The 27,762-nt window shown below is 42.8% G+C and overlaps 1 protein-coding gene across 1 annotated transcript in view; it reads right to left on the bottom strand.

Annotated features, from left to right (window-relative positions):
- setx (senataxin) overlaps positions 1 to 27,762 on the bottom strand; it is a 68,823-nt gene that overhangs the window by 6,545 nt on the left and 34,516 nt on the right. The window contains 10 exon segments of the mRNA XM_045693042.1: positions 6,716 to 6,900; positions 8,406 to 8,513; positions 10,426 to 10,575; positions 15,407 to 15,478; positions 15,762 to 15,874; positions 15,969 to 16,070; positions 16,247 to 16,394; positions 16,619 to 16,771; positions 16,977 to 17,200; positions 27,527 to 27,700. Of these exon segments, the coding sequence (XP_045548998.1) occupies positions 6,716 to 6,900; positions 8,406 to 8,513; positions 10,426 to 10,575; positions 15,407 to 15,478; positions 15,762 to 15,874; positions 15,969 to 16,070; positions 16,247 to 16,394; positions 16,619 to 16,771; positions 16,977 to 17,200; positions 27,527 to 27,700 (1,429 nt within the window).

The following is a 27,762-nucleotide window of genomic DNA, read 5'->3' as shown; positions in this document are numbered from 1 at the left end:
AAAAACATCAGGGACACACTGATATTCTGCAAAAGGTACAGGGATTGGACTGCTGAGGACTGGGGTGAAGTCATTTTCTCTGATGAATCCCCTTTCCGATTGTTTGGGGCATCCGGAAAAAAGCTTGTCCGGAGAAGACAAGGTGAGCGCTACGATCAGTCCTGTGTCATGCCAACAGTAAAGCATCCTGAGATCATTCATGTGTGGGGTTGCTTCTCAGCCAAGGGAGTGGGCTCACTCACAATTTTGCCTAAGAACACAGCCATGAAAAAAGAATGGTACCAACACATCCTCCGAGAGCAACTTCTCCCAACCATCCAGGAACAGTTGGGTGATGAACAATGCCTATTCCAGCATGATGGAGCACCTTGCCATAAGGCAAAAGTGATAACTAAGTGGCTCGGGGAACAAAACATCTATATTTTGGGTCCATGGCCAGGAAACTCCCCAGACCTTAATCCCATTGAGAACTTGTGGTCAATCCTCAAGTGGCAGGTGGACAAACAAAAACCCACAAATTCTGACAAAACGCCAAGCATTGATTATGCAAGAATGGGCTGCCATCAGTCAGGATGTGGCCCAGAAGTTAATTGACAGCATGAAAGGGCGGATTGCAGAGGAATGGAAAAAGATGGGTCAACACTGCAAATATTGACTCTTTGCATCAACTTCATGTAATTGTCAATAAAAGCCTTTGACACTTATGAAATGCTTGTAATTATACTTCAGTATTCCATAGCAACATCTGACAAAAATATCTGAAGACACTGAAGCAGCAAACTTTGTGGAAATTAATATTTGTGTCATTCTCAAAACTTTTGGCCACGACTGTACAATGTAGGAAAAAAATACAAATAAAGAAAAGCCCTTGAAATGAGTAGGTGTCCAAACTTTTGACATGTACTGTAGGTCATTCTGAACTTTCTCCGCAACATAATCAATGTTCCCCTAAGCTGCGCCCAGTCGTGCAATAGCCCCGACACTGCCGCGCAGCTCCCTGGGACTGCTGCGCATTAGAAATATCAGCCCACGGAAAGCAGCACGAGATTGAACTTCGACGTAACTCTTTAAAGTTCTCCCTGTTAACACGATCAACGTTTCCCTTTACTGTGGCAATTTTGATCAAATCAACACAATATCAAATCAAATGTTATTTGTCACATGCGCCAAAATAGACCTTACAGTGAAATGCTTACTTACAAGCCCTTAACCAACAATGCAGTTAAGAAAATAACAAAAAAAATGATAATTTAAGAGCAGCAGTAAAATAACAATAGCGAGGCTATATACAGGGGGTACCGGTTAGTCGAGGTAATATGTACACTACCATTCAAAAGTTGGGCTCACTTAGAAATGTTCTTGTTTTTCCAAAGAAAAGCACATTTGTTTCCATTAAAATATCAAATTGATCAGAAATACAGTGAAGACATTGTTAATGTTGTAAATGACTATTGTAGCTGGAAACGGCAGTTTTTTATTGGAATATCTACATAAGCGTACAGAGGCCCATTATCAGCAACCATCACGTCTGTGTTCCAATGGCACGTTGTGTTAACTAATCCAAGTTGATCATTTTAAAAAGGCTAATTGAGCGTTAGAAAACCCTTTTGCAATTATGTTAGCACAGCTGAAAACTGCTGTGCTGATTTTAAAGAAGCAATAAAACTGGCCTTCTTTAGACTGGCTAAAAATCTGGAGCATCGATTACAGGCTCAAAATGGCCAGAAACAAAGACATTTCTTCTGAAACTCATCAGTCCAGTCTTGTTCTGAGAAATGAAGGCTATTCCGTGTGAAGAATTGCCGATAAACTGAAGATCTCGTACAACGCTGTGTACTACTCCCTTCACAGAACAGCGCAAACTGGATCGAACCAGAATAGAAAGAGTGGGAGGCCCCGTGCAAAACTGAGCAAGAGGACAAGTACATTAGTCTCTCTAGTTTGAGAAACAGACACCTCACAAGTCCTCAACTGGCAGCTTCATTAATAGTACCCGCAAAACACCAGTCTCAACAGTGAAGAGGCGACTCTGGGATGCTGGCCTAATTTTATGTTATTTTAAATGGACAAAATGTGCTTTCTTTCAAAAACAAGAACATTTCTAAGTGACCCCAAACTTTTGAACGGTAGTATACATGTAGGCAGAGTTATTAAACTGACTATGCATAGATAACAGAGAGAGTAGCAGCAGCATAAAGGGGGGGGGCAAGGCAAATAGTCTTGGTAGCCATTTGACTAGATGTTCAGGAGTCTTATGGCTTGGGGGTAGAAGCTGTTTAAAAGCCTCGGACTTAGCACTCCGTTACTGCTTCCCGTGCGGTAGCAGAGAAAACAGTCTATGGCTAGGGTGGCTGGAGTCTGACAATTTTTAGGGCCTTCCTCTGACACTGCCTGGTATAGAAGTCCTGGACGGCAGGAAGCTTGGCCCCGGTGATGTACTGCGCCATTCGCACCACCCTACGTAGTGCCTTGCGGTCAGAGGCCGAGCAGCTGCCATACCAGGCAGCAATGCAACCCGTCAGGATGCTTTTGATGGTGCAACTGTTGAACCTTTTGAGGATCTGAGGACACATGCCGAATCTTTTCACAACTGTGTCTTGGTGTGTTTCGACCATGTTAGTTTGTTGGTGATGTGGACGCCAAGGAACTTGAAGCCCTCAACCTGATCCACTACAGTCCTGTCGATGAGAATGGGGGCGTGCTCAGTCCTCCTTTCCTGTAGTCCACAATCATCTCCTCTATCTTGATCACGTTGAGGGAGAGGTCCTTTTCCTTGCACCACACGGCCAGGTCTCTGACCTCCCTATAGGCTGTTTCACCACTGTCGTGTCATCGGCAAACTTGATGATGGTGTTGGAGTCATGCCCTGGCCATGCAGTCATGAGTGAACAGGGAGTACAGGAGCGGGCTGAGCACACATCCCTGAGGGGCCCCCGTGTTGAGGATCAGCGTGGCGGATGTGTTGTTACCTACCCTTACCGCGTGGGGGCGGCCCGTCAGGAAGTTCAAGATCCAGTTGCAGAGCGAGGTGTTTAGTCCCAAGGTAGTTAGCTTGTTGATGAGCTTTGAAGGCACTATGGTGTTGAAAGCTGAGCTGTAGTCAATGAACAGCATTCTCACGTAGGTGTTCCTTTCGCCCAGGTGGGAAAGGGCAGTGAGGAGTGCATCATCTGTGGATCTGTTGGGGCGGTATGCAAATTGGAGTGGGTCTAGGGTTTCTGGGATAATGGTGTGAGCCATGGCCAGCCTTTCAAAGCACTTCATGGCTACAGACGTGAGTGCTACGGGTCGGTAGTCATTTAGGCAGGTTACCTTAGTGTTCTTGGGCACAGGGACTATGGTGGTCTGCTTGATACATGTTGGTATTACAGACTCGGACAGGGAGAGGTTGAAAATGTCAGTGAAGACACTTGCCAGTTGGTCAGAGCATGCTAGGAGTACACGTCCTGGTAATCGGTCTGGCCCTGCGGCCTTGTGAATGTTGACCTGTTTAAAGGTCTTACATCAGCTGCGGAGAGCGTGATCACAGTCGTGCGGAACAGCTCATGCTCTCATGCATGTTTCAGTGTTTCTTGCCTCAAAGTGAGCATAGAAGTTATTTAGCTCGTCTGGTAGACTCGGGTCACTGGGCAGTTCACAGCTGTGCTTCCCTTTGTAGTCTAATAGTTTGCAAGCACTGCCACATCCGACGAGCGTTGGAGACGGTGTAGTACGATTCGATCTTAGTCCTGTATTGACGCTTTGCCTGTTTGATGGTTCGGAGGAGGGCATAGCGGGATTTCTTATAAGCTTCCGGGTTAGAGTCCCGCTCCTTGAAAGCGGCAGCTCCACCATTTAGCTCAGTGAGGATGTTGCCTGTAATCCATGGCTTCTGGTTGGGGTAGATATGTAATATTAGCCACTTTCAAAGCAACATAGCGAAATAAAACGAACTACGCAAGAGATTTTGTTGTAGGCAGAATTCAGAGTAGGATTCTATTGCGATAGCTGCATTCAAAGCCATAGCTGCATGTAGCCACATGTGCACATTTTGTTCATATCTTTTGCTAGTTAGTGAGTTACTATCCCAGTTATAGATCATTTGTACGCAGCAATAGGGGAGTGATTGCTTCCTACAAAAGCTCTTCGACAAGCAAGTCAGGTAAAGAACATTTTTGTCTTGAAGGGGCAGTGTTGTATTTTGAGACAGGCTTGAAAAAGCCAAGTAGCCAATAGGCAGAGGGTAGCATAATTTGTCTGATTCTCTGTAATAAGGCTATTGGAATAATAATGCATTTATTTTGTTAAGTGGTTTCTTGCATCAAACAACATTCAGTCACCTTGTCTGAAGGACAAGTGGATAAACAGGTAAACGTCAAGCCCTGTTTGTCTTTCAAAACTCTCATAGAATGTAGGCCTACATTGAACACCACACATTGGCTGCTACTGTAGGCTGAATGATAGCTGTTCTATAACCATATTAAAATGTTATGGGATGGATATTCTCCATTGTTTTTGATGATAGGCCACTCTGGTAGGCCTACATTATGATCAAATAGCCACAGTAGCCTACTTGGCCACTTAAAACTAACTAAAAGCAGGTACAGCCTCAGTGTTCACAGTAAAAGCGCTGGACGTTACACAGAATTTTCACAACATTCAAGTTCGCTCTCAGCCGACCTGAAATTTGCTAAGTGCTTTAAAACAAATTGAGGGAACATTGGTTATAGTCCATTTTGTCGGTTTCCCTCACACAGCTGTGCAGGCTGAGGCTGTCTCTAGAGTAAACAGACACAGCCCGTGCAACACTGTTGGTAGAAGTGGAATATAACATTGCGGAAAAAGTTTGGGAAAAACAATTACAGTGCCTTGCAAAAGTATTCATCCAATTGGTGTTTTTCCTATTTTGCTGCATTACAACCTGTAATTTAAATTGATTTTTACTTGGATTTCATCTAATGGACATACACAAAATAGCCCAAATTGGTGAAGTGTAAAAATAAATGTGTTTAAAAAAAATAAATAAAAAAAGCAAAGTGGTGACGCATATGTATTCACCCCCTTTGCTATGAAGCCCCGAAATAAGATCTGGTGCAACCAATTACCTTCAGAAGTCACATAATTAGTTAAATAAAGTCCACCTGTGTGCAATCAAAGTGTCACATGATCTGTCACGTGATCTCAGTATATACACACACACGTTCTGAAAGGCCCCAGAGACTGCAACACCACTAAGCAAGGGGCACCACCAAGCAAGCGGCACTATGAAGACCAAGGAACTCTCCAAACAGATCAGGGACAAAGTTGTGGAGAAGTACATGGAAAGAATATGGCACCACAACAAACCTGCCAAGAGAGGGCCGCCCACCAAAACTCACAGACCAGGGAAGGAGGGCATTAATCAGAGATGCAACAAAGAGACCAAAGATAACACTGAAGGAGCTGCAAAGCGCCACAGCGGAGATCTGAGGATCTGTCCATAGGACCACTTTAAGCCGTACACTCCACAGAGCTGGGCTTTACGGAAGAGTGGCCTGAAAAAAAACAAGTAAACACAGATGACTAAAATTGAGCTTTTTGGCCATCAAAGAAAACGCTACGTCTGGCGCAAACCCAACACCTCTCATCACCCAAGAACAGCATCCCACAGCGAAGCACGGTGGTGGCAGCATCATGCTGTGGGGATGTTATCCATCAGTAGGGACTGGGAAACTGGTCAGAATTGAAGGAATGATGGATGGCGCTAAATACTGGGAAATTCCTGAGGGAAACCTGTTTCAGTCTTCCCGAGACTGGGACGGAGGTTCACCTTCCAGCAGGACAATGACCCTAAGCATACTGCTAAAGCAACACTTGAGTGGTTTAAGGGGACACATTTAAATGTCTTGGAATGGCCTAGTCAAAGCCCAGACCTCAATTCAATTGAGAATCTGTGGTATGACTTAAAGATTGCTGTACACCAGCGGAACCCATCCAACTTGAAGGAGCTGGAGCAGTTTTGCCTTGAAGAATGGACAAAAGTCCCAGTGGCTAGATGTGCCAAGCTTAGAGAGACATACCCCAAGGGACTTGCAGCTGTAATTGCTGCAAAAGGTGGCTCTACAAAGTATTGACTTTGAGGGGGTTGATTAGTTATGCACGCTCAAGGTCTGTTTTTCTGTCTTATTTCTTGTTTGTTTCACAATAAAAAATATTTTGCATCTTCAAAGTGGTAGGCATGTTGAGTAAATCAAATGATACAAAAAAAATCTAATTTAATTTCAGGTTGTAAGGCAACAAAATAGGAAAAATGCCAAGGGGGTGAATACTTTCACAAGCCACTATACGTGTACAATATTAAAGACCTACATCACCATACTGAGTGTGTCAGTTTCAAAAATGTATTTTGCATGCCCTGATACTGCACAACGACTAAGTGAATTGCGGCTGGGGTAAGTTTCTCAAAAACAAGACAAAACTAGAAATAAAATAAAAAGTGTCTGGAAACTTCCATAACATTAACATAAAAAAAAACGAGATGTACTTCAGAAATAGGAACAGTCGCCATTAATAATGCAGCACTGTGTACACCACTACACTCAAACAAATTGTTTTCAATGACAGGTGCATTACATTGTAATTAAATATTTGCTCACACTCTCTCCAGCTTTAGGAACATGAAAACAATAACTAGACCATTCATTCCTACTGAATCAAGTCCGTGTGTTTTAAAGGCGGGGGCAGGGAGGGAACCTACCTGTCAGTTTTAAGGGCCTTGCGGTAGATGTGCTTGGAGGGGAACTCGCAGATTTCGGGGTGCATGCGGTACTGGCAGCTAAGGAAGACCACAGGGCTGGGCTTCTTGTTCTCCTTACAGTAGTGATCCAGGTTATTCACCAGCCGAGCCATCAAGGACTGGCCGTACTTCAACTCCTTCGCTTTCTGACAGAAGAAAAATCATACATTTAAATGGAACACTTAATCTACCTAACACTAAACCTTTTAATGTACAGTACCAGTCAAAAGTTTAGACACACCTACTCATAGGGGGGTTTCTTTATTTTTACTATTTTCTACATTGTAGAATAATAGTAAAGACATCAAAACTACAAAATAACACATATGGAATTGTGCAATAACCAGAAGTGTTCAATCAAAATATATTTGATATTCTTCAAATTAGCCACCCTTTGCCTTGATGATAGCTCAGCACACTCTTGGTCTTCTCTCAACCAGGTTCATAAGGTAGTCACCTGGAATGCATTTCAATTAACAGGTGTGCCTTGTTAAAAGTTAATTTGTGGAATTTCTTTCCTTCATAATGCACTTGAGCCAATCAGTTGTGTTGTGACAAGGTAGGGGTGGTATACAGAAGATAGGGCTATTTGGTAAAAGACCCAGTCCATAATATGGTAAGAACAGCTCAAATAATCAAAGAGAAATGACATTCCATCATCACTTTAAGAGATGAGGGTCAGTCAACGCGGACAATTTCCGAAATGTTGCAAGTTTAAGCGCACTTGCAAAAACCATCAAGCACTATGATGAAACTGGCTCTCATGAGGACCGCCACAGGAAAAGAAGACCCAGAGTTACTTCTGCTGCAGAAGAATGAGTTCATTAAAGTTACCAGCCTCAGAAATTGCAGACCAAATAAATGCTTCAGAGTTCAAGTAACAATCATCAACTGTTCAGAGGAGACTGCGAGAGTATAGAAAGAAAATCACTATTTGACCAAGAAGGAGAGTGATGGAGTGCTGCATCAGATGACCTGGCCTCAATCCAATTCAGATGGTTTGGGTTGAGTTGGACCGCAGAATGAAGGTAAAGCAGCCAACAGGTGCTCAGCATGTGGGAACTCCTTCAAGACTGTTGGAAAAGCATTCCAGGTGACTACCTCATGAAGCTGGCTGAGAGAAAGCAAAGCTGTCAAGGAAAAGGGTGGTTACATTGAAGAACCGCAAAATGAAATATATTTTGATTTGTTTAACACTTTTTTGGTTACTACATGATTCCATGTGTTATTTCATAGTTTTGATGTCGTCACTATTTTTCTACGATGTAGAAAATAGTAAACATTTTTTTAAAAACCTTGAATGAGTAGGTGTCCAAACTTTTGACTGGTATTGTATATCTATAGGGGGAGAGGGGAACACAATGAAAATACACAGTTACGGTTTCATCGTCAGTCAGAATCATTGACCTGAGAAGTGCTGAAAGACTCACATGAGTAAGAATAGGGGCGGCAGGTAGCCTAGTGGTCAGTGTTGGGCCAGTAACCACTGACATAGTAAAAATCTGTCCTTCTGCCCCGGAACAAGGCAGTTAACCCACTGTACCCCAGTAGGCCGTCATTGTAAATAAGAATTTGTTCTAAACTGACTTCCCAAGTTAAATAAAAATCTTTTGCAGGTGTATTTTCAGGTAATGACAGTGAGCTGCAGTACCTGGGAGATAACCGTAGGGGGCAGCTGATGGGGGTCTCCCACCAGGATGAGGGCGTTACACTGGTAGAGCATAGGGATGAGAGTCTCCGTCTCGGTGGCCTGCCCTGCCTGCACCACACAAAAAGATGTTGGGGAGAAAAAAATGCTCTTGGTTTCTCACATTCATACTGAGGCAGTGTGAAGGTGTTTTCACATACAGTGCAGTCGAAAAATATTCAGACCCCTTGACTTTTCCCACATTGTTACATTACAGCCTTATTCTAAAATTGATTGGAAGTGTTTTTTCCCCCCTCAATCTACACACAATAATGACAATGCAAACACAGGTAGGTTTGTTGAAAATTTATTAAATTATAAACTGAAATATCACATTTACATAAGTATTCAGACCCTTTACTCAGTACTTTGTTAAAAGCACCTTTGGCAGCAATTGCAGCCTAGTATTCTTGGGTATGACGCTACAAGCATGGCACACCTGTATTTGGAGAGTTTCTCCCATTCTTCTCCGCAGATCCACTCAAGCTCTGTCAGGTTGCATGTGAAGGGTCTGCACAGCTATTTTCATTGCCCCTCCTGAGATATTGGATCGGGTTCAAGTCCGGGATCTGGCTGGGCCACTCAAGGACATTCAGAGACTTGTCCCGAAGCCAATCCTGCGTTGTCTTGGCTGTGTGCTTAGGGTCGTTGTCCTGTTGGAAGGTGAACCTTTGCCCCAGACTGAGGTCCTGAGCACTCTGGATCAGGTTTTTATTAAGGATCTCTGTACTTTTCTCTGGTCATCTTTCCCGCGATCCTGACTAGTCTCCCAGTCCCTGCCGCCGAAAAACATCCCCACAGCATGATGTTTCCTCCAGACGTGACACTTGGCATTCAGGCCAAAGACCACAATCTTGGCTTCTTCAGACCAGAGAATGTTTCTCATGGTCTGAGATTCGGGTTCTCGGTCACCTCCCTGACTAAGGCCCTTCTCCCCCGACTGCACAGTTGGGCTGGGCTGCCAGCTCTAGGAAGAGTCTTGGTGGTTCCAAACTTCTTCCAGGTAAGAATGATGGAGGCCATTGTGTTCTTGGGGACCATCAATGCTGCAGAAATTTTTAGGTACCCTTCCCCAGATCTGTGCATCGACACAATCCTGTCTCGGAGCTCTACAGACAATTCCTTCGACCTCATGGCTTGGTTTATGCTCTGACATGCACTGTCATCTGTTGGACCTTATATAGACAGTTGTTTGCCTTTCCAAATCATGTCCAATCAATTGAATTTACCACAAGTGGACTCCAAGTTGTAGAAACATCAAGGACGATCAATGGAAACAGGATGCACCTAAACTCAATTTCAAATCTCATAGCAAAGGGTCTGAATACTTATGTAAATAAGGGATTTTTATTATTTTTAATACATTAGCAAATATTTCTACAAACCTGTTTTCGCTTTTTCATTAGGGGATATTGTGTGTAGATTGAGGAACATTCTTATTTCATTCATTTTAGAATAAGGCTGAAAACATAAAATGTGGAAAAGTCAAGGGTTCTGAATAATTTCTGAATGTTCTGTACCTACTTACATTTTGGAAGCTGAATGACAGCATTTAGTTAAAAGATAACGAAGTTTAATCAAGAACATTTACATGTAAATATTATTGGTAACATGATAAAAGAGTAACTACAGATTAAATTATGCTGACATTGAAAATTATACTACCAAAGGCTACTGCCCCTTTAAGAGCGAGAAATGATTTTGTGCCTCGTGTTATTCAAACCCCATAACCAGATAAAGACTATGAAGTTCTTTTGTAGCCTCCACACATATTTTGGCATCTCTGTGTGCGAGTCCTTGACAATCGCTAATCAATGTCCAAAAACGGCACAAATTATTTTCTGCTTCGCATTTGTGGCACCCATGTGAGTTATGGGTGCTGCAGCAGCCTAGTGTGCTTGCACACCGTGAGTCTCCAGGACCACTTTGGTAGATGGAACAACTATTGAAATGCAGCCAAATTATAGGAGCTCCAAATTCTGACCTCGTCCACAATGACGCAGCTAAAGGGCTTGTGTCCCAGGCGCCGGAACGCCGACTCCAGGACGGTGCTGCCGCTGGTGCTCAAGGTGCAGCAGACCACATGGGCATCCTGCAGTACCTGGGCCTGGGTCTCCTGCTTCCTACTGCGAGACTGATAGTGGGAGGAAGAAGAGAAAAAAGGTAGAGAACGAGTTCGACAGAAAGAGGGAAGACAAAGCATGAGGGTTATGAGAGAAATAAGCATTTCTAATTAGAAGTCTTTCCCATCAAAGCAGTTTTTTTCCCTTTCTTTAATCCATCCTGAATAATAACTCATCTAATGAGCCCTTATACACATGACAACGTTGCTAAAAACATCCATGTACACTACCGGTCATATTTAGAACACCTACTCATTCAAGGGTTTTTCTTTATTTTTACTATTTTCTACATTGTAGAATAATAGTGAAGACATGAAAACTATGAAATAAAACACACGGAATCATGTAGGAAGCAAAAAAAAATCAAAATATATTTTTTTAGATGAATCTTCAAAGTAGCCACCCTTTGCCTTGATGACAGCTTTACACACTCTTGGCATTCTCTCAACCAGTTTCACCTGGAATGCTTTTCCAACAGTCTTGAAGGAGTTCCCACATATGCTGAGCACTTGGCTGCTTTTCGTTCACTGCGGACCGACTCATCCCAAACCATGTCAATTTTGCTGAGGTTGGGGGATTGTGGAGGCCAGGCCATCTGACGCATCACTCCATCACTCTCCTTGGTCAAATAGCCCTTACACAGCCTGGAGGTGTGTTGGGTCCTTGTCCTGTTGAAAAACAAAACGATAGTCCCACTAAGCGCAAACCAGATGGGATGGCTTATTGCTTCAGAATGCTGTGGTAGCCATGCTGGTTAAGTGTGCCATTGAATTCGAAATAAAATCACAGACAGTGTCACCAGCAAAGCACACCCACACCTCCTCCATGCTTTACAGTGGGAAATACACACGCGGAGACCAACCATTCACCCACACCGCATCTCACAAAGACACGGCAGTTGGAACCAATAATCTCCAATTTGGACTCTAGACCAAAGGACAAATTCCCACCGGTCTAATGTCCACGGCACGTGTTTCTTGGCCCAAGCAAGTCTCTTCTTATTGGTGTCCTCCAATTGTGGTTTCTCTGCAGCAATTCGACCATGAAGGCCTGATTCACGCAGTCTCCTCTGAACAGTTGATGTTGAAATGTATCTGTTACTTGAACTCTGAAGCATTTATTTAACCTGCAATTTCTAAGGCTGGTAACTCTAATGAACTTATCCTCTGCGGCAAAGGAACTCCGGGTCTTCCTTTCCTGTAGCGGTCCTCATGACAGCCAGTTTCATCATAGCGCTTGATGGTTTCTGCAACTTCCCTTGAAGAAACTTTCAAAGTTCTTGAAATTTTCCACATTGATTGAGCGTCATGTCTTAACCTGTTGGGGCTAGGGGGCAGTATTGACACGGCTGGATAAAAAACATACCCGATTTAATCTGGTTACCACTCCTACCCAGTAACTAGAATATGCATATACTTATTACATATGGATAGAAAACACCCTACATTTTCTAAAACTGTTTGAATGGTGTCTGTGAGTATAACAGAACTCAAATGGCAGGTCAAAACCTGAGAGATTCCTTTACAGGAAGTGGCCTGTCTGACCATTTCTTGAACTTCTTTTCCATCTCTATCATTTACTAAGGATCTCTGCTCTAACGTGACACTTCCCACGTCGTCCATAGGCGCTCAGAGCCCGGGAAAAAACAGAATGTCGTCATTCCAGCCCCAGGCTGAAACACATTATCGCCTTTCTCAAGTGGCCGATCAAGGGACCCTGGGCTTATGCGCGTGACCCCGACCGCCCCCGCCTTTGGGATTTTTTCCTCTGTTTGCCGAAAAGGAGATTCCCTGTCGGAATATTATCGCTTTTCTACGAGAAAAATGTCGTAAAAATTGATTTTAAACAGCGGTTGACATGCTTCGAAGTACGGTAATGGAATATTTAGAATTTTATTGTCACGAATTGCGCCATGCTCGCGACACTTCTTTACTATTTCGGATAGTGTCTGGAACGCACGAACAAAACGGCGCTATTCGGATATAACGATGGATTATTTTGGACCAAACCAACATTTGTTATTGAAGTAGCAGTCCTGGGTGTGCATTCTGACGAAGACAACAAAAGGTAATCAAACTTCTATAATAGTAAATATGATTATGGTGAGTGCTAAACTTGCTGGGTGTCTAAATAGCGAGCCCGTGATGCCTGGGCTATGTACTTAGAATATTGCAAAATGTGCTTTCACCAAAAAGCTATTTTAAAATCGGACATATCGAGTGCATAGAGGAGGTCTGTATCTATAATTCTTAAAATAATTGTTATGCTTTTTGTGAACGTTTATCGTGAGTAATTTAGTAAAATGTTAGCGAATTCCCCGGAAGTTTGCGGGGGGGTATGCTAGTTCTGAACGTCACATGCTAATGTAAAAAGCTGGTTTTTGATATAAATATGAACTTGATTGAACAAAACATGCATGTATTGTATAACATAATGTCCTAGGGTTGTCATCTGATGAAGATCATCAAAGGTGAGTGCTGCATTTAGCTGTCTTCTGGGTTTTGGTGACATTATATGCTGGCTTGAAAAATGGGTGTCTGATTATTTCTGGCTTGGTACTCTGCTGACATAATCTAATGTTATGCTTTCGTTGTAAAGCCTTTTTGAAATCGGACAGTGTGGTTAGATTAACGAGAGTCTTGTCTTTAAATGGCTGTAAAATAGTCATATGTTTGAGAAATTGAAGTAATAGGATTTTTAAGGTTTTGAAAATTGCGCCACAGGCTGGCAGTGGCTGTTACGTAGGTGGGACGCAAGCGTCCCACCTAGCCCATAGAGGTTAACCTGTTGGGGCTAGGGGGCAGTATTTTCACTGCTGGATAAAAAAACGTACCCGATTTAATCTCGTTACCAATCCTACCCAGTAACTAGAATATGCATATACTTATTATATATGGATAGAAAACACCCTAAAGTTTCTAAAACTGTTTGAATGGTGTCTGTGAGTATAACAGAACTCATTTGGCAGGCAAAACCCTGAGACATTTTCTGACAGGAAGTGGATACCTGATGTGTTGAATTACCTTTAAGCCTATGCCATTGAAACACACAGGGGCTGATTAATGTTTTGGCACTTCCTATTGCTTCCACTAGATGTCACCAGCCTTTACAAAGTGTTTTGAGTCTTCTACTATGAGATCTGACCGAACAAGAGCCTTGGAACGGTGATGGCCGATTAGACTCTGGCGCGCGAGGTCATGTTGGGTACCCTCGTTCCAATACGTTTTAAAAGAGAATGCATTCGTCCACCTTGAATATTATTCATGTTCTGGTTAAAAAAGGCACTAATGATTTATGCTATACAACGTTTGACATGTTTGAACGAACGTAAATATATTTTTTCCCCTCGTTCATGAAGTGAAGTCCGGCGGGCTTAGATCATGTGCTAACAACACGGAGCTTTTTGGACATAAATGAGCTTTTTTGAACAAAACTACATTCGTTATGGACCTGGGATTCCTGGAAGTGACATCTGATGAAGAGAATCAAAGGTAATGGATTATTTACATAGTATTTTCGATTTTAGATCTCTCCAACATGGCCGTTTGTCTGTATCGCAAAGCGTATTTTTCTGGGCGCAGTGCTCAGATTATTGCAAAGTGTGATTTCCCAGTAAGGTTATTTTTAAATCTGGTAAGTCGATTGCGTTCAAGAGATGTAAATCTATAATTCTTTAAATGACAATATAATATTTTACCAATGTTATCTAATTTTAATTATTTAATTTGTGGTGCTGACTTGACTGCCGGTTATTGAAGGGAAACGATTTCCTGAACATCAACGCCATAGTAAAACGCTGTTTTTGGATATAAATATGAACTTGATAGAACTAAAAATGCATGCATTGTCTAACATAATGTCCTAGGAGTGTCATCTGATGGAGATTGTCAAAGGTTAGTGCATCATTTTAGCTGGTTTTATGGTTTTGGTGACGCCTGTCTTTGAATTGACAAAACATTACACACAGCTATTGTCAATGTACTCTCCTAACATAATCTAACTTTATGCTTTCGCCGTAAAACCTTTTTGAAATCGGACAACGTGGTTAGATTAAGGAGATGTTTATCTTTCAAAGGGTGTAAGATAGTTGTATGTTTGAAAAATTTGAATTTTGACATTTATTTGGTTTCAAATTTGCCGCTCTTGAAATGCACCTGCTGTTGATGGAGTGCACCACGGGGGGGACGCTAGCGTCCCACCTAGCCCATAGAGGTTAAGGAGATGTTTATCTTTCAATGGGTGTAAGATAGTTGTATGTTTGAAAAATTAGAATTTTGACATTTGGTTTCAAATTTGCCGCTCTTGAAATGCACCTGCTGTTGATAGGGTGCACCACGGGTGGCACGCTAGCGTCCCACATAGCCCCAAGAGGTTAAAAGACCGTCATTCAACTTTGCTTATTTGAGATGTTCCTCCCATAATACGGACTTGGTCTCTTACCAAATCGGACTATCTTCTGTATACCCCCCACCTTGTCACAACACAACTGATTGGCTCAAACGCATTAAGGAAAGAAATTCCACAAATTAACTTTTAACAAGGCACACCTGCTAATTGAAATGCATTCTAGGTGACTACCTCATGAATCTGGTTCAGAATGCCAAGAGCGTGCAAAGCTGTCATCAAGGCAAAGGGTGGCTATTTGAAGAAACTCAAATATATTTTGATTTAACACTTTTTTGGTTAGTACATGATTCCATATGTGTTATTTCATACTGTTGATGTCTTCACTATCATTCTACAATGTAGAAAATCTAAACGAAGAAAAACCCTTGAATGAGTAGGTGTTCTAAGTCTTTTGACATGTAGTGTATATAATGGTCATGTGATTGAGGGCCTTACTTGTTTGAGTTGGGAGCTGAGTGTCTGTCTCTCTTGAAGCAGTCTGGACTTCTGCGCTGCCAGCTTATGGTACTACACACCAGCCAATGGAAGACGCAGGAAGAGAGAAATCATGAAAAGCAGAAAAATTTATAAACATGCCATTCCATCATATTTTTAAAGGAAAAGACAGGGGAGATTGAAAGAGGGTGAGTCAAAGGGCAGTGGGCTGGATTCGAACCCATGTCGACTGTAAACGCGTCTGAACAGAGGCCCATAATTAAAGTAAGAGCCCACAGCGTAGAACAGGAGATTTGGGTAACTGTAGGTGTGGCCAGCCTTCTGGCAACCTCTGCTGGGGGAAGCATGCATGTACCATTTCCTCTTTCTTTTGCAGTTTGGGCAACATCTTGGAGATCTTGTCTATGCTCTCGTCCAGCTGCGTTCCGCGCCGGTGGATGTCTGAGTCCTGTGACATCAGTGCCTTTTCTGCAGGTGAAAAGGGACAAAACGTGTTTTTTTATTGAGGTGATTTGAGGAAGGTGCGTGCATACTTGTGCCCGCGCACACTCTCCAGACTCACGTGTTTTGTTTTTCACCTGACTGTCCAGGCTAAAAGGTTTTAAATTCTTGGAGATGGTCCTTTCGTTCCCAAGCCTCACCAGATTGATGTCCCCACAGTTACCTTTAAGAAAGCCATCCAGGACAATGTCAACTTCACCATATCAGTTCCGTGAAAATCATTTGTGGTTGAATTGCCTTGTACATTTTTACCCATTTCATTTTTCCAAATAGGCATATTTCATTCTTCTATTCACAGTTCACCAATTCATGAGGATTTCCATAGTTGAGGTAGCGTACCCTGGATGTTCTTGCACTTCTCCTTGAAGACCAGGATAATCTTCTTCATCAGGTTGTCGATGGCGGCGTTTGACGGGGCACACAGGAGGACCCTCATGCGGCGGGGTTTAGATTGCCTGTTCACTGGAGGAGCCATGCTCTGTACTCCCTGGAGATGGTTATGAGAATGAGGGGAACACAGCGAATTATATGCAAGTTAGAATTTCACAATGCCTTTAAGCCAAGGTTGTTCAATAGGAAGGAAAAAGAAACACTAAAGAACACTAGAGCAAAAGAAAAGTTCATTTTTGAAAATGTCTCCTTGTGTCTAATGACCTTAGCCCAGGGTTGAACAACAAAACACAGTGTCCAGAAACAAGGCAAACGGCGTACCTCAGAGAACAGCTTTTGCAGCAGGCCCACGATGGTTTTGCTCTTTCCCGTTCCTGGGGGTCCGTGTATCAGGCAGATTTTTGGGGATAGTTGCTGGTTCCTGATGACGGACAAACCGGTTCTCACCGCCCTCACCTGGTCTAGGTTGTAATCCTGGGCCAAACACATCATACAGACATACTGTTTACAAGGCCATTTTTACACATGTAAGGGCAACCTCAAATTAAACAAAAACAATTAGTCATGTCAGACTTAAAAGTAGTCACAAATCCTCAGTACTTGGTTATCCAATAGTTCCACAAAGGAATAACTTCCCTTTTAAAACCCCCAAACACTCCCTACTCAAAAGGTTTCTTACAGGCAGGTTGAGGCTGGGGATGACCTCCGGGCCAGGTTGGAAGTAGGAGACCTGTGGGGCCAGGAGGGGCTTGAGCATAGAGCTGCCATTGAGCAGACAGATTGCCTTGAACTCCCTCAAGGTGCTGACCAGGGAGCCCACCACATCACAGCGCACTGCCTGCTTGTTCGCCAACGTCACATTGCCCAGGGTCTTTATCATCAGGTTCAGAGTTGGGCACTGGCCTGAAGGGCAGCAGAGAAATACATCACATCCAGCATTAGACAAAGTGCATTTAAAATGAAACCAACACACTATTGTATTACAAGTAATGCAATATAGTAAAATAATACAATGCATACTTAAGCAATAAGGCCCGAAGGGGTGTGGTATATGGCCAATATAGCACAGCTAAGGGATGATCTTAGGCGCAACGCGGAGTGCCTGGACACTGCCCTTAGCCGTGGTATATTGGCCATCACCGACTCAGTGGGTTTTGTCCAACATGTCTCCGGACCTACTCACTGCCAGTCATACTCTGGACCTAGTTTTGTCCCGTGGAATAAATATTGTGGATCTTAATGTTAATCCTCATAATCCTGGACTATCGGACCACCATTTTATTACGTTTTCAATCGCAACAAATAATCTGCTCTGACCCCAACCAAGGATCATCAAAAGCTGTGCTATAAATTCTCAGACAACCCAATGATTCCTAGATGCCCTTCCAGAATCCCTCCACCTACTCAAGGACGTCAGAGTACAAAAATCGATTAACCACCTAACTGAGGAACAAAATTTAACCTCGAGTAATACCCTAGATGAAGTCACACCCCTAAAAACAAAAAAACATTTGTCATAAGAAACTAGCTCCCTGGTATACAGAAAATACCCGAGCCCTGAAGCAAGCTTCCAGAAAATGGGAACGGAAATGGCGCTACACCAAACTGGAAGTCTTCAGACTAGCTTGGAAAGACCCTGCACGGTACTGTCGAAGAGCCCTCACTGCTGCTTGATCATCCTATTTTTCCAACTTAATTGAGGAGAATAAGAACTAACAAATGTATTTTTGACACTGTCACAAAGCTAACTAAAAAGCAGCTTTCTCCAAGAGAGGGTGGCTTTCACTTCAGCAGTGATAAATTCATTAACGAAAAGATCATCATTAGAAAGCAAATTACGGACTCCTCTTTAAATCTGGGTATTTCTTCAAACGCTCAGTTGTCCTGAGTCTGCACATTACTGCCAGGACCTAGGATCAAGGGAGACAAGTTTTTTAATCCTGTAGCTCTTGACACATTCATGAAAATAGTCTTGGCCTCAACCTTCAAGCTGCATACTGGACCCTATCCCAACTACTGAAAGAGCTGCTTCCTGCGCTTGGCCCTCCTATGTTGAACATAATAAACGGCTCCCTATCTACCGGATGTGTACCAAACTCACTAAAAGCGGCAAAAATAAAGCCTCTATTGAAAAAGCCAAACCTTGACCCAGAAAACATTAAAAACTAAAAATCAGCCTATACTGAATGTCCCATTCCTCACAATTTGTTGCGCAGCTACTCACTGCCTTCCTGAAGACAAACAATGTATACGAAACACTTCAGTCTGGTTTATACCCAATCATAGCACAGACTGCACTTGTGCAGGTGGTAAATAACCTTTTAAATGGCGTCAGACCAAGGCTCTGCATCTGTCCTCATGCTCCTAGATCTTAGTGCTGCTTTTGATTCCATCGAACATGACATTCTTTTGGAGATTGGAAACCCAAATTGGTCTACACGGACAAGTTCCGGCCTGGTATAGATCTCCTCTGTCGGAAAGATATGTTCGTCTCTGTGGATGGTTTGTCCTCTGACAAATCAACTGTAAATTTCGGTGTTCCTCAAGCTTCCGTTTTAGGACCACTATTGTTTTCACTATACATTTTACCTCTTGGTGATGTAATTCGGAAACATAATGTTAACTTTCACTGCTATGTGGACGACACACATCTGTACATTTCGATGAAACGTGGTGAAGCCCCAAAATTTCTCTCCCTGGAAGCCTGTGTTTCAGACATAAGTGGATGGTGGCAAATGTTTTAAACTCAGACAAAACAGAGAAGCTAGTTCTAGGTCCCAAGAAACAAAGAGATCTTCTATTGGACCTGACAACTCATCTTGATGGTTGTACAGTCATCTCAAATAAAATTGAAGGACCTCGGTGTTACTCTGGACCCCGATCTCTTTTGAAGAACAAAGAATATTTCATGGACTGCTTTTTTTCCATCTTCATAACATTGCGAAAATCAGAAATTTTGTCCAAAAAAGCACAAAAATGTATCCATGCTTGTGTCACTTCTAGATTAGACTACTGCAATGCTCTACTTTCCAGCTACTTGGAAAAAGCACTAAATAAACTTCAGCTAATGCTAAACACGGCTGCTAGAATCTTGACTAGAATTCTAGAACTTTTGATCATATTACTCCAGTGCTAGCCTCTCTACACTGGCTTCCTGTTGAGGCTAGGGCTGATTTCAAGGTTTTACTGTTCATCTACAATGCATTTCATGGGCTTGCTCATACCCATCTTTCCGATTTGATCCTGCCGTACATACAAAAACGTACGCTACGGTCACAAGAAGCAGGCCTCCTACCGTCCCTAGAATTTCTAAGCAAAGAGCTGAAGGCAGGGCTTTCTCCTATAGAGCTCAATTTTTATGGAATGGTCTGCCTATCCATGTGAGAGACACAAGTCTAAAGCCTTTATTTTAGACTCATCTCTTCAGTAGGTCCTATATGACTGAGTGTAGTCTGGCCCAGGGGTGTGAAAGAGCGACAAACCGCCCTTGCACTGGAGCGACAAACCGCCCTTGCTGTCTCTGCATGGCCAGTTCCCCTCTCTCCACTGGGATTCTCTGCCTCTAACCCTATTACAGGGGCTGAGTCAATGGCGCGAGGGGTGCGTCACTTGAGTCCCTGACGTGATGGGGTTATATCCTGCCTGGTTGGCCCTGTCCGGAGGTATCGTCAGACGGGTACACAATGTCTCCCGACCCCTCCTGTCTCAGCCTCCAGTATTTATGCTGCAATAGTTTGTGTGTCAGGGGGCTAGGGTCAGTCTGTTATATCTGGAGTATTTCTCCTGTCTTATCCGGTGTCCTGTGTGAATTTAAACATATACTCTCCCTCCCGGAGGACCTGAGCCCTAGGACCAGGCCTCAGGACTACCTGGCCTGATAACTCCTTGCCGTCCCCCAGTCCACCTGGTTGTGCTGCTGCTCTGGTTTAAACTGTTCTGCCTGCGGCTATGGAACCCTGACCTGTTCACGGGACATGATACCTTGTCGTGGACCCTGCTGTTTTCAACTCTCTCTACCGCACCTGTTATCTCTGACTCTGAATGATCGGCTATGAAAAGCCAACTGACATTTACTCCTGAGGTGCTGACCTGCTGCACCCTCTACAACTACTGTGATTATTGTGACCCTGCTGATCAGTGAATAATAACAGAATAGCAGAATAATGCCACAGTGACTGTGACCCTGCTGGTCAGATAATAATAACAGAATAATAACAGAACACACACACTAATAGTGTCAGTCAAAAGTTGACACCTACCTCTTTCAAGGGTTTTTCTATATTTTTTACTATTTTCTACATTGTACAATAATAGTGAAGATGTCAAAACTATGAAAGAACACATATTGAATCATGTAGTAACCTTCACATTCTCTCAACCAGCTTCATGAGGTAGTCACCTGGAATGCATTTCAATTAAACAGGTGTGCCTTGTTTGAAGTTAAGGAAATTCCACAAATTAATTTCTTCGAGGCAATCAGTTGTGTTAGCCCTATTTGGTAAAAGAACAAGTATTTTACCAAATAGTCTCAAATAAGCAAAGAGAAACAGTCCATCTTTACTTTAAGTCAGTCAATGCAGAAAATATCTTCAAGTGCAAGCCCAAATAAATGCTACAGAGTTCAAGTAACAGACACATCAACATGAACTGTTCAGAGGAAACTGCGTGAAATCAGGCCATCATGGTCGAATTGCTGCAAAGAAACCACTACGGAAGGACACCAATAAGAAGAGACTTGCTTGCGCCAAGAAACACGAGCAATGGGCATTAGACCAGTCGATATCTGTCCTTTGGTCTGATGAGTCCAAATTTGAGATTGATGGTTCCAACCGCCGTGTCTTTGTGAGACGCAGAGTAGGTGAATGGATGATCTCCCCACGTGTGTTTGGTTGAGGTGGTGTGATGGTGCTTTGCTGGTGACACTGTCAGGGATTTATTTAGAATTAAAAGGCACACTTAACCAGCATGGCTACCACAGCATTCTGCAGCGATACGCCATTCTATCTGGTTCACACTTAGTGGGACTACAATGACCCAAAACACAACTCCAGGCTGTGTAAGGGCTATTTGACCAAGGAGAGTGATGAGAGCAACATCAGATGACCTGGCCTTCACGATCACCCAACCTCAACCCAATTGAGATGGTTTGGGATGAATTGGACCACAGAGTGAAGCACCCAACAAGTGCTCAACATATGTGGGAACTCCAAGACTGTTGGAAAAGCATTCCAGGTGAGTACCTCATGAAGCTGGCTGAGAGAATGCAAACCAGCCACCAAAGCAAAGGGTGGCTACTTTGAAGAATCTCAAACACTTTTTTGGTTACAACATGATTCCATGTGTGTTATGTCATAGCTCTGATGTCTTCACTACTATTCTACAATGTAGAAAATAGTCAAATAAAGAAAAACCCTTGAATGAGTAGGTTCGTTCAAACTTTTGACTGGTACAGTATACACACACGGAAAGTATTCAGACCCCTTTAACTTTTTCAACAACAACAAAAAAAATGTACCTTACAGCCTTATTCTAAAATTGATTAAATTGTTTTTTCCTCATCATTCTACACACAATAGCCCATAATGATAAAGAAGAAACAGGTTTAGAAATGTTTGAATTTATTACAAATAAAAAAACGGAAATACATTTATATAAGTATTAAGACCCTTTACTCAATTATTTGTTGAAGCACCTTCGGAAGTGATTACAGCCTTAAGTCTTCTTGGGTAAAGGTAAAATGAAATAGATTTTAACCTCTGGGCCAGTGGGACGCTTGCGTCCCACCTACTCAACAGCCAGTGTAATCCTGTGAAGCGATATTTAAATACCTTAGAAATGCTATTACTTCAATTTCTCAAACATATGACTATTTTACACCATTTTAAAGACAAGACTCTCGTTAATCTAACCACACTGTCCGATTTCAAAAAGGCTTTACAACGAAAGCAAAACATTAGATTATGTCAGCAGAGTACCAAGCCAGAAATAATCAGACACCCATTTTTCAAGCTAGCATATAATGTCACATAAACCCAAACCACAGCTAAATGCAGCACTAACCTTTGATGATCTTCATCAGATGACAATCCTAGGACATTATGTTATACAATACATGCATGTTTTGTTCAATCAAGTTCATATTTATATCAAAAAACAGCTTTTTACATTAGCATGTGACTAGCATGTGACTAGCATTCCCACCGAACACTTCCGGTGAATTTACTAAATTACTCACGATAAACGTTCACAAAAAACAATTATTTTAAGAATTATAGATACAGAACTCCTTTATGCACTCGCTAAGTCCGATTTTAAAATAGCTTTTCGGTGAAAGCACATTTTGCAATATTCTGAGTAGATAGCCCGGCCATCACAGGCTAGCTATTTTGACACCCACCAAGTGTGGTACTCACCAAACTCCGATTTACTATTAGAAAAGTTTGATTACCTTTGCTGTTCTTCGTCAGAATGCACTCCCAGGACTTCTACTTCAATAACAAATGTTGGTTTGGTTCCAAATAATCCATAGTTATATCCAAATAGCGGCGTTTTGTTCGTGCGTTCAAGACACTATCCGAAGGGTAAAGAAGGGTGACGCGCCCGACGCGTTTCGTGACAAAACAATTCTAAATATTCCATTACCGTACTTCGAAGCATTTCAAACGCTGTTTAAAATCAATTTTTATGCTATTTTTCTCGTAAAAAAGCGATAATATGCCGACCGGGAGTGGTTGTTTTCGTTCAAAGAGAGAGAAAGTAAACATGGTGTCGGCTTGTGCACGCGCCTCCAGTCTCATTGTCCTCAGATCGACCACTATCCAAATGCGCTACTGTTTTTCAGCCATGGCCTGCAAAGCCACCATTCATCGTTCTGGCACCTTCTGAGAGCCTATGGGAGCGTTAGGAAATGTCACGTTATGCCAGAGATCCCCTGTTTTGGTTAGAGATGATCAAGAAGGCCAAGAAAAAGTCAGAGAGAGCGCTTCCTGTTTGGAATCTTCTCAGGTTTTGGGCTGCCAAATGAGTTCTGTTATACTCACAGACACCATTCAAACAGTTTTAGAAACTTTAGGGTGTTTTCTATCCAAATCAAACAGTTATATGCATATTCTAGTTACTGGGCAGGAGTAGTAACCAGATTAAATCGGGTACGTTTTTGATCCGGCTGTGCAAATACTGCCCCCTATCCCCAACAGGTTAATAAATGCTATAAGTTTGGTACGCCTGTATTTGGGGAGTCTCGCCCATTCTTCTCTGCAGACCCTCTCAAGCTCTGTCAGGTTGGATGGGGAGTGTCGCTGCATAGCTACAGTTGAAGTCAGAAGTTTACATACACCTTAGCCAAATGCATTTAAACTCAGTTTTTCACAATTCCTGACATTTAATCTTAGTAAAAATGCCCTGTCTTAGGTCACTTATGATCACCACTTAAATTTAAGAATGTGAAATGTCAGAATAATAGTAGAGAGAATGATTTCAGCTTTTATTTCTTTCATCACATTCCCAGTGGGTCAGAAGTTTACATACACTCAATTAGTATTTGGTAGCGTTGCCTTTAAATTGTTTAACTTGGGTCAAACGTTTTGGGTAGCCTTCCACAAGCTTCCCACAATAAGTTGGGTGAATTTTGGCCCATTCCTCCTGACAGAGCTGGTGTAACTGAGTCAGGTTTGTAGGCCTCCTTGCTCGCACATGCTTTTTCAGTTTTGCCCGCAAATTTTCCATAGGATTGAGGTCAGGGCTTTGTGATGGCCACTCCAATACCTTGACTGTTGTCCTTAAGCCATTTTGCCACAACTTTGGAAGTATGCTTGGGGTCATTGTCCATTTGGAAGACCCACTTGCGAAAAAGCTTTGACTGATGTTTCGATATGCTGCTTCAATATATCCACATAACTTTGCTTCCTAATGCTGCCATCCATTTTGTGAAGTGCAGCAGTCCCTCCTGCAGCAAATCACCCCATAACATGATGCTGCAACCCCCGTGCTTCGAGGTTGGTGTTCTTTGGCTTGCAAGCCTCCCCCTTCTTCCTCCAAACATAATGGTCATGATGACCAAACAGTTCCTTTTTGTTGTTTCATCAGACCAGAGGACATTTCTCCAAAAAGTACAATCTTTGTCCCCATGGGCAGTTGCAAACCGTAGTCAGTTTTTTTTATGGCGTTTTGGAGCAGAGGCATCTTCCTTGCCGAGCGCCCTTTCAGGATGTCGATATAGGACTTGTTTTCCTGTGGATATAGATAGTTTTGTACCAGTTTCCTGCAGCATCTTCACAAGGTCCTTTGCTGTTGTTCTGGGATTAATTTGCACTAAAGTACGTTCATCTCTAGGAGACAGAACACGTCTCCTTCCTGAGCGGTATGACGGCTGCGTGGTCCCATGTTGTTTATACTTGCGAACTATAGTTTGTACAAATGAACATGGTACCTTCAGGCGTTTGGATATTGCTCCCAAGGATGAACCACACTTGTGTAGGTCTACAATTGTTTTTCTGAGGTCTTGGCTGATTTCTTTTGATTTTCCCATGATCTCAAGCAAAGAGGCACTGAGTTTGAAGGTAGGCCTTGAAATACATCCACAGGTACACCTCCAATTGACTCAAATTATGTCAATTAGCCTATCAGAACCTTCTAAAGCCATGGCATAATTTTCCTGATTTTTCCAAGCTGTTTAAAGGCAAAGTCAACTTAGTGTATGTAAACTTCTGACCCACTGGAATTGTGTTAGTGAATTATAAGTGAAATAATCTGTCTGTAAACAATTGTTGGAAAAATTACTTGTGTCATGCACAAAGTAGATGTCCTAACCTACTTGCCAAATCTATAGTTAACAAGAAATGTGTGGAGTGGTTGAAAAACAAGTTTTAATGACTCCAAACTAAGTGTATGTAAACTTCTGACTTCAACTGTATTTTCAGGTCTCTCCAGAGAAGATCTATCGGGTTCAAGTCCGGGCTGGGGCCAGGCCACTCAAGGCCATTGAGACTTGTCCCGAAGCCACTCCTGCGTTGTCTTGCCTGTGTGCTTAGGGTCATTGTCCTGTTGGAAGGCGAACCTTTGCCCTAGTCTGAAATCATGAGCGCTCTGGAGCAGGCTACCAAGGATCTCTGTATCTCCCACAGCATGATGCTGCTGCCCCCATGCTTCACCGTAGGGATGGTGCCAGGTTTACTCCAGACGCGACGCTTGTCATTCAGGTCAAAGAGTTCGATCTTGATTTCAGACCAGAGAATCGTGTTTATCAAGGTCAGAGTCCTTTCGGTGCCTTTTGGCAAACTCCAAGCGGCTGTCATGTGCCTTTTACTGAGGAGTGGCTTCCGTCTGGCCACTCTAAAATAAAGGCCTGATTGGTGGAGTGCTGCTGAGATGGGAGAGTCTTCCAGAAGAACAAACATCTCCACAAAAGAACTCTGGAGCTCTGTCAGAGTGACCATCGGGTTCTTGGTCACCTCCCTGACCTAGGCCCTTGTCCTCCGATTACTCATTTTGGCCTGGCGGCCAGCTCTAGGAAGAGTCTTAGTGGTTCTAAACTTCTTCCATTTAAGAATGATGAGGCCACTGTGTACTTGGGGACCTTCAATGCTGCAGAAAGGTTTTGGTACTCTTCCCCAGATGTGTGCCTCGACACAATCCTGTCTCAGTGCTCGACGGATAATTCCTTCGACCTCATAGCTTGGTTTTTTCTCTGACATGCACTGCCAACTGTGGGACCTTACATAGACAGGTGTGTGCTTTTCCAAATCATGTCCAATCAATTGAATTTACCACAGGTGGACTCCAAGTTGTAGAAACATCAAGGACGATCAATGGAAACAGGATGTGTCGGAGCTCTTCCTAGAGCTAGCCACCGGGCAAAACTGAGCAAACGGGGGACAAGGGCCTTGGTCAGGGAGGTGACCAATAACCAGATGGTCAGGACAACCATCTCAGCAGCAAGCCACCAATCAGGCCTATATGGTAGAGTGGCTAGACAGAAGACACTCAGTAAATGGCACGACAGCCCGCTTGGTGTTTGCCAAAAGGTACCTAAAGGGGAATCAGACCATGAGAAACAAGATTCTCTGGTCTGATGAAACCAAGATTGAACTTTGACTTGAATGCCAAGCGTTACGTCTGGAGGAAACCAGGCACCGCTCATCACCTGGCCAATACCATCCCTATGGTGAAGCATGGTGGTTGCAGCATCATCATGCTGTGGGGATGTTTTTCAGCATCAGGGACTGGGAGAAGAGTCAGGATGGAGGGCAAGACGAACGGATCAAAGAACAGCGAGATCCTTGATAAAAACGTGCTCTAGAGTGCTCAGGACCTCAGACTGAGGCAAAGGCTTACCATCCAACAGGAAAATGACCCTCAGAACACAGCCAAGACAACACACGAGTAGCTTCAGGATGTCTCTGAATGTCCTTGAGTGGACCAGCCAGAGCCCGGACTTGAACCCAATCGAACATCTCTTGAGAGACCTGAACATAGCTGTGCAGTGACGCTATCCATTCAACCTGACAGAGCTTTAAAGGATCTACGGAGAAGAACGGGAGAAACTTCCCAAACACTGATGTCCCAAGCTTCCAGCGTCATACCCAATAAGACAAGGCTGTAATTGCTGCCAAAGGCTGCTTCAACAAAGTACCGAGTAAAGGGTCTGAATAATTATGTAAATGTAATATTTCAGTTGCTTAATTTTAATACTTCTGCAAACATTTCTAAAAACTTGTTTTTACTTTGTCATTATGGGGTAGTGTGTTAGAATTGATGAGGGAAAAAACGAATTCATACATTTTAGAATAAGGCTGTAAAGTAACACATGGAAAAAGTGAAGGGGTCTGAATACTTTCCAAATGCACTGTCTGGATATATACAGCACCAGTCAAAAGTTGACACCTACTCATTCAAGGGTTTCGTTATTTTTACTATTTTCTACATTGCAGACAAATAGCGAAAACAACAAAACCATGAAATAATACTTTCCGAATGGACAATCATGGCACCAATAATTGCTTCTTATACACCAGATGTCCAAGAAGTGATTCTAAAAAAAGTATATAGTAATCAAATCGCATACAGCAGAAGTTAAGGACAAATTAATTGCCAAAATCTCATACTATCAATTTAAGAATTTATGTTGATGTACATTTTTTCTACTCAACTTGTTTTTCCATAGCAATACAACCTCCTTCCCTCTTAATGTAGCCTATCACTTCCTGGCCTCTTACACACAAATGTACTCACCCACGCCTCCGTTGCAGACATTGGATCTCTGCACATAGCCAAATTGTTCTTGGGGATCCAAGAAGCCCTGCTCATGCCATGAGTAAGCACCTCTATTCTGGGGCAGCCACAGAATGACCAGATCCTCCTCCCTAGGGTACATCTGACGGGAGTCATCACTGGCAGTAATGCTCGCTGACAAAAATAAGTTGTTACATGGCTCAGCTTTGGGACAACGTCACAATTAACAACTGTTA

Source organism: Salmo salar, chromosome ssa01, assembly GCF_905237065.1.
Source record: "Salmo salar chromosome ssa01, Ssal_v3.1, whole genome shotgun sequence".
Classification (NCBI taxonomy): Eukaryota; Metazoa; Chordata; class Actinopteri; order Salmoniformes; family Salmonidae; genus Salmo; species Salmo salar.
The sequence above is the reverse complement of the archived record's forward strand: the minus strand, read 5'-3'. Positions and strand labels throughout refer to the sequence as shown.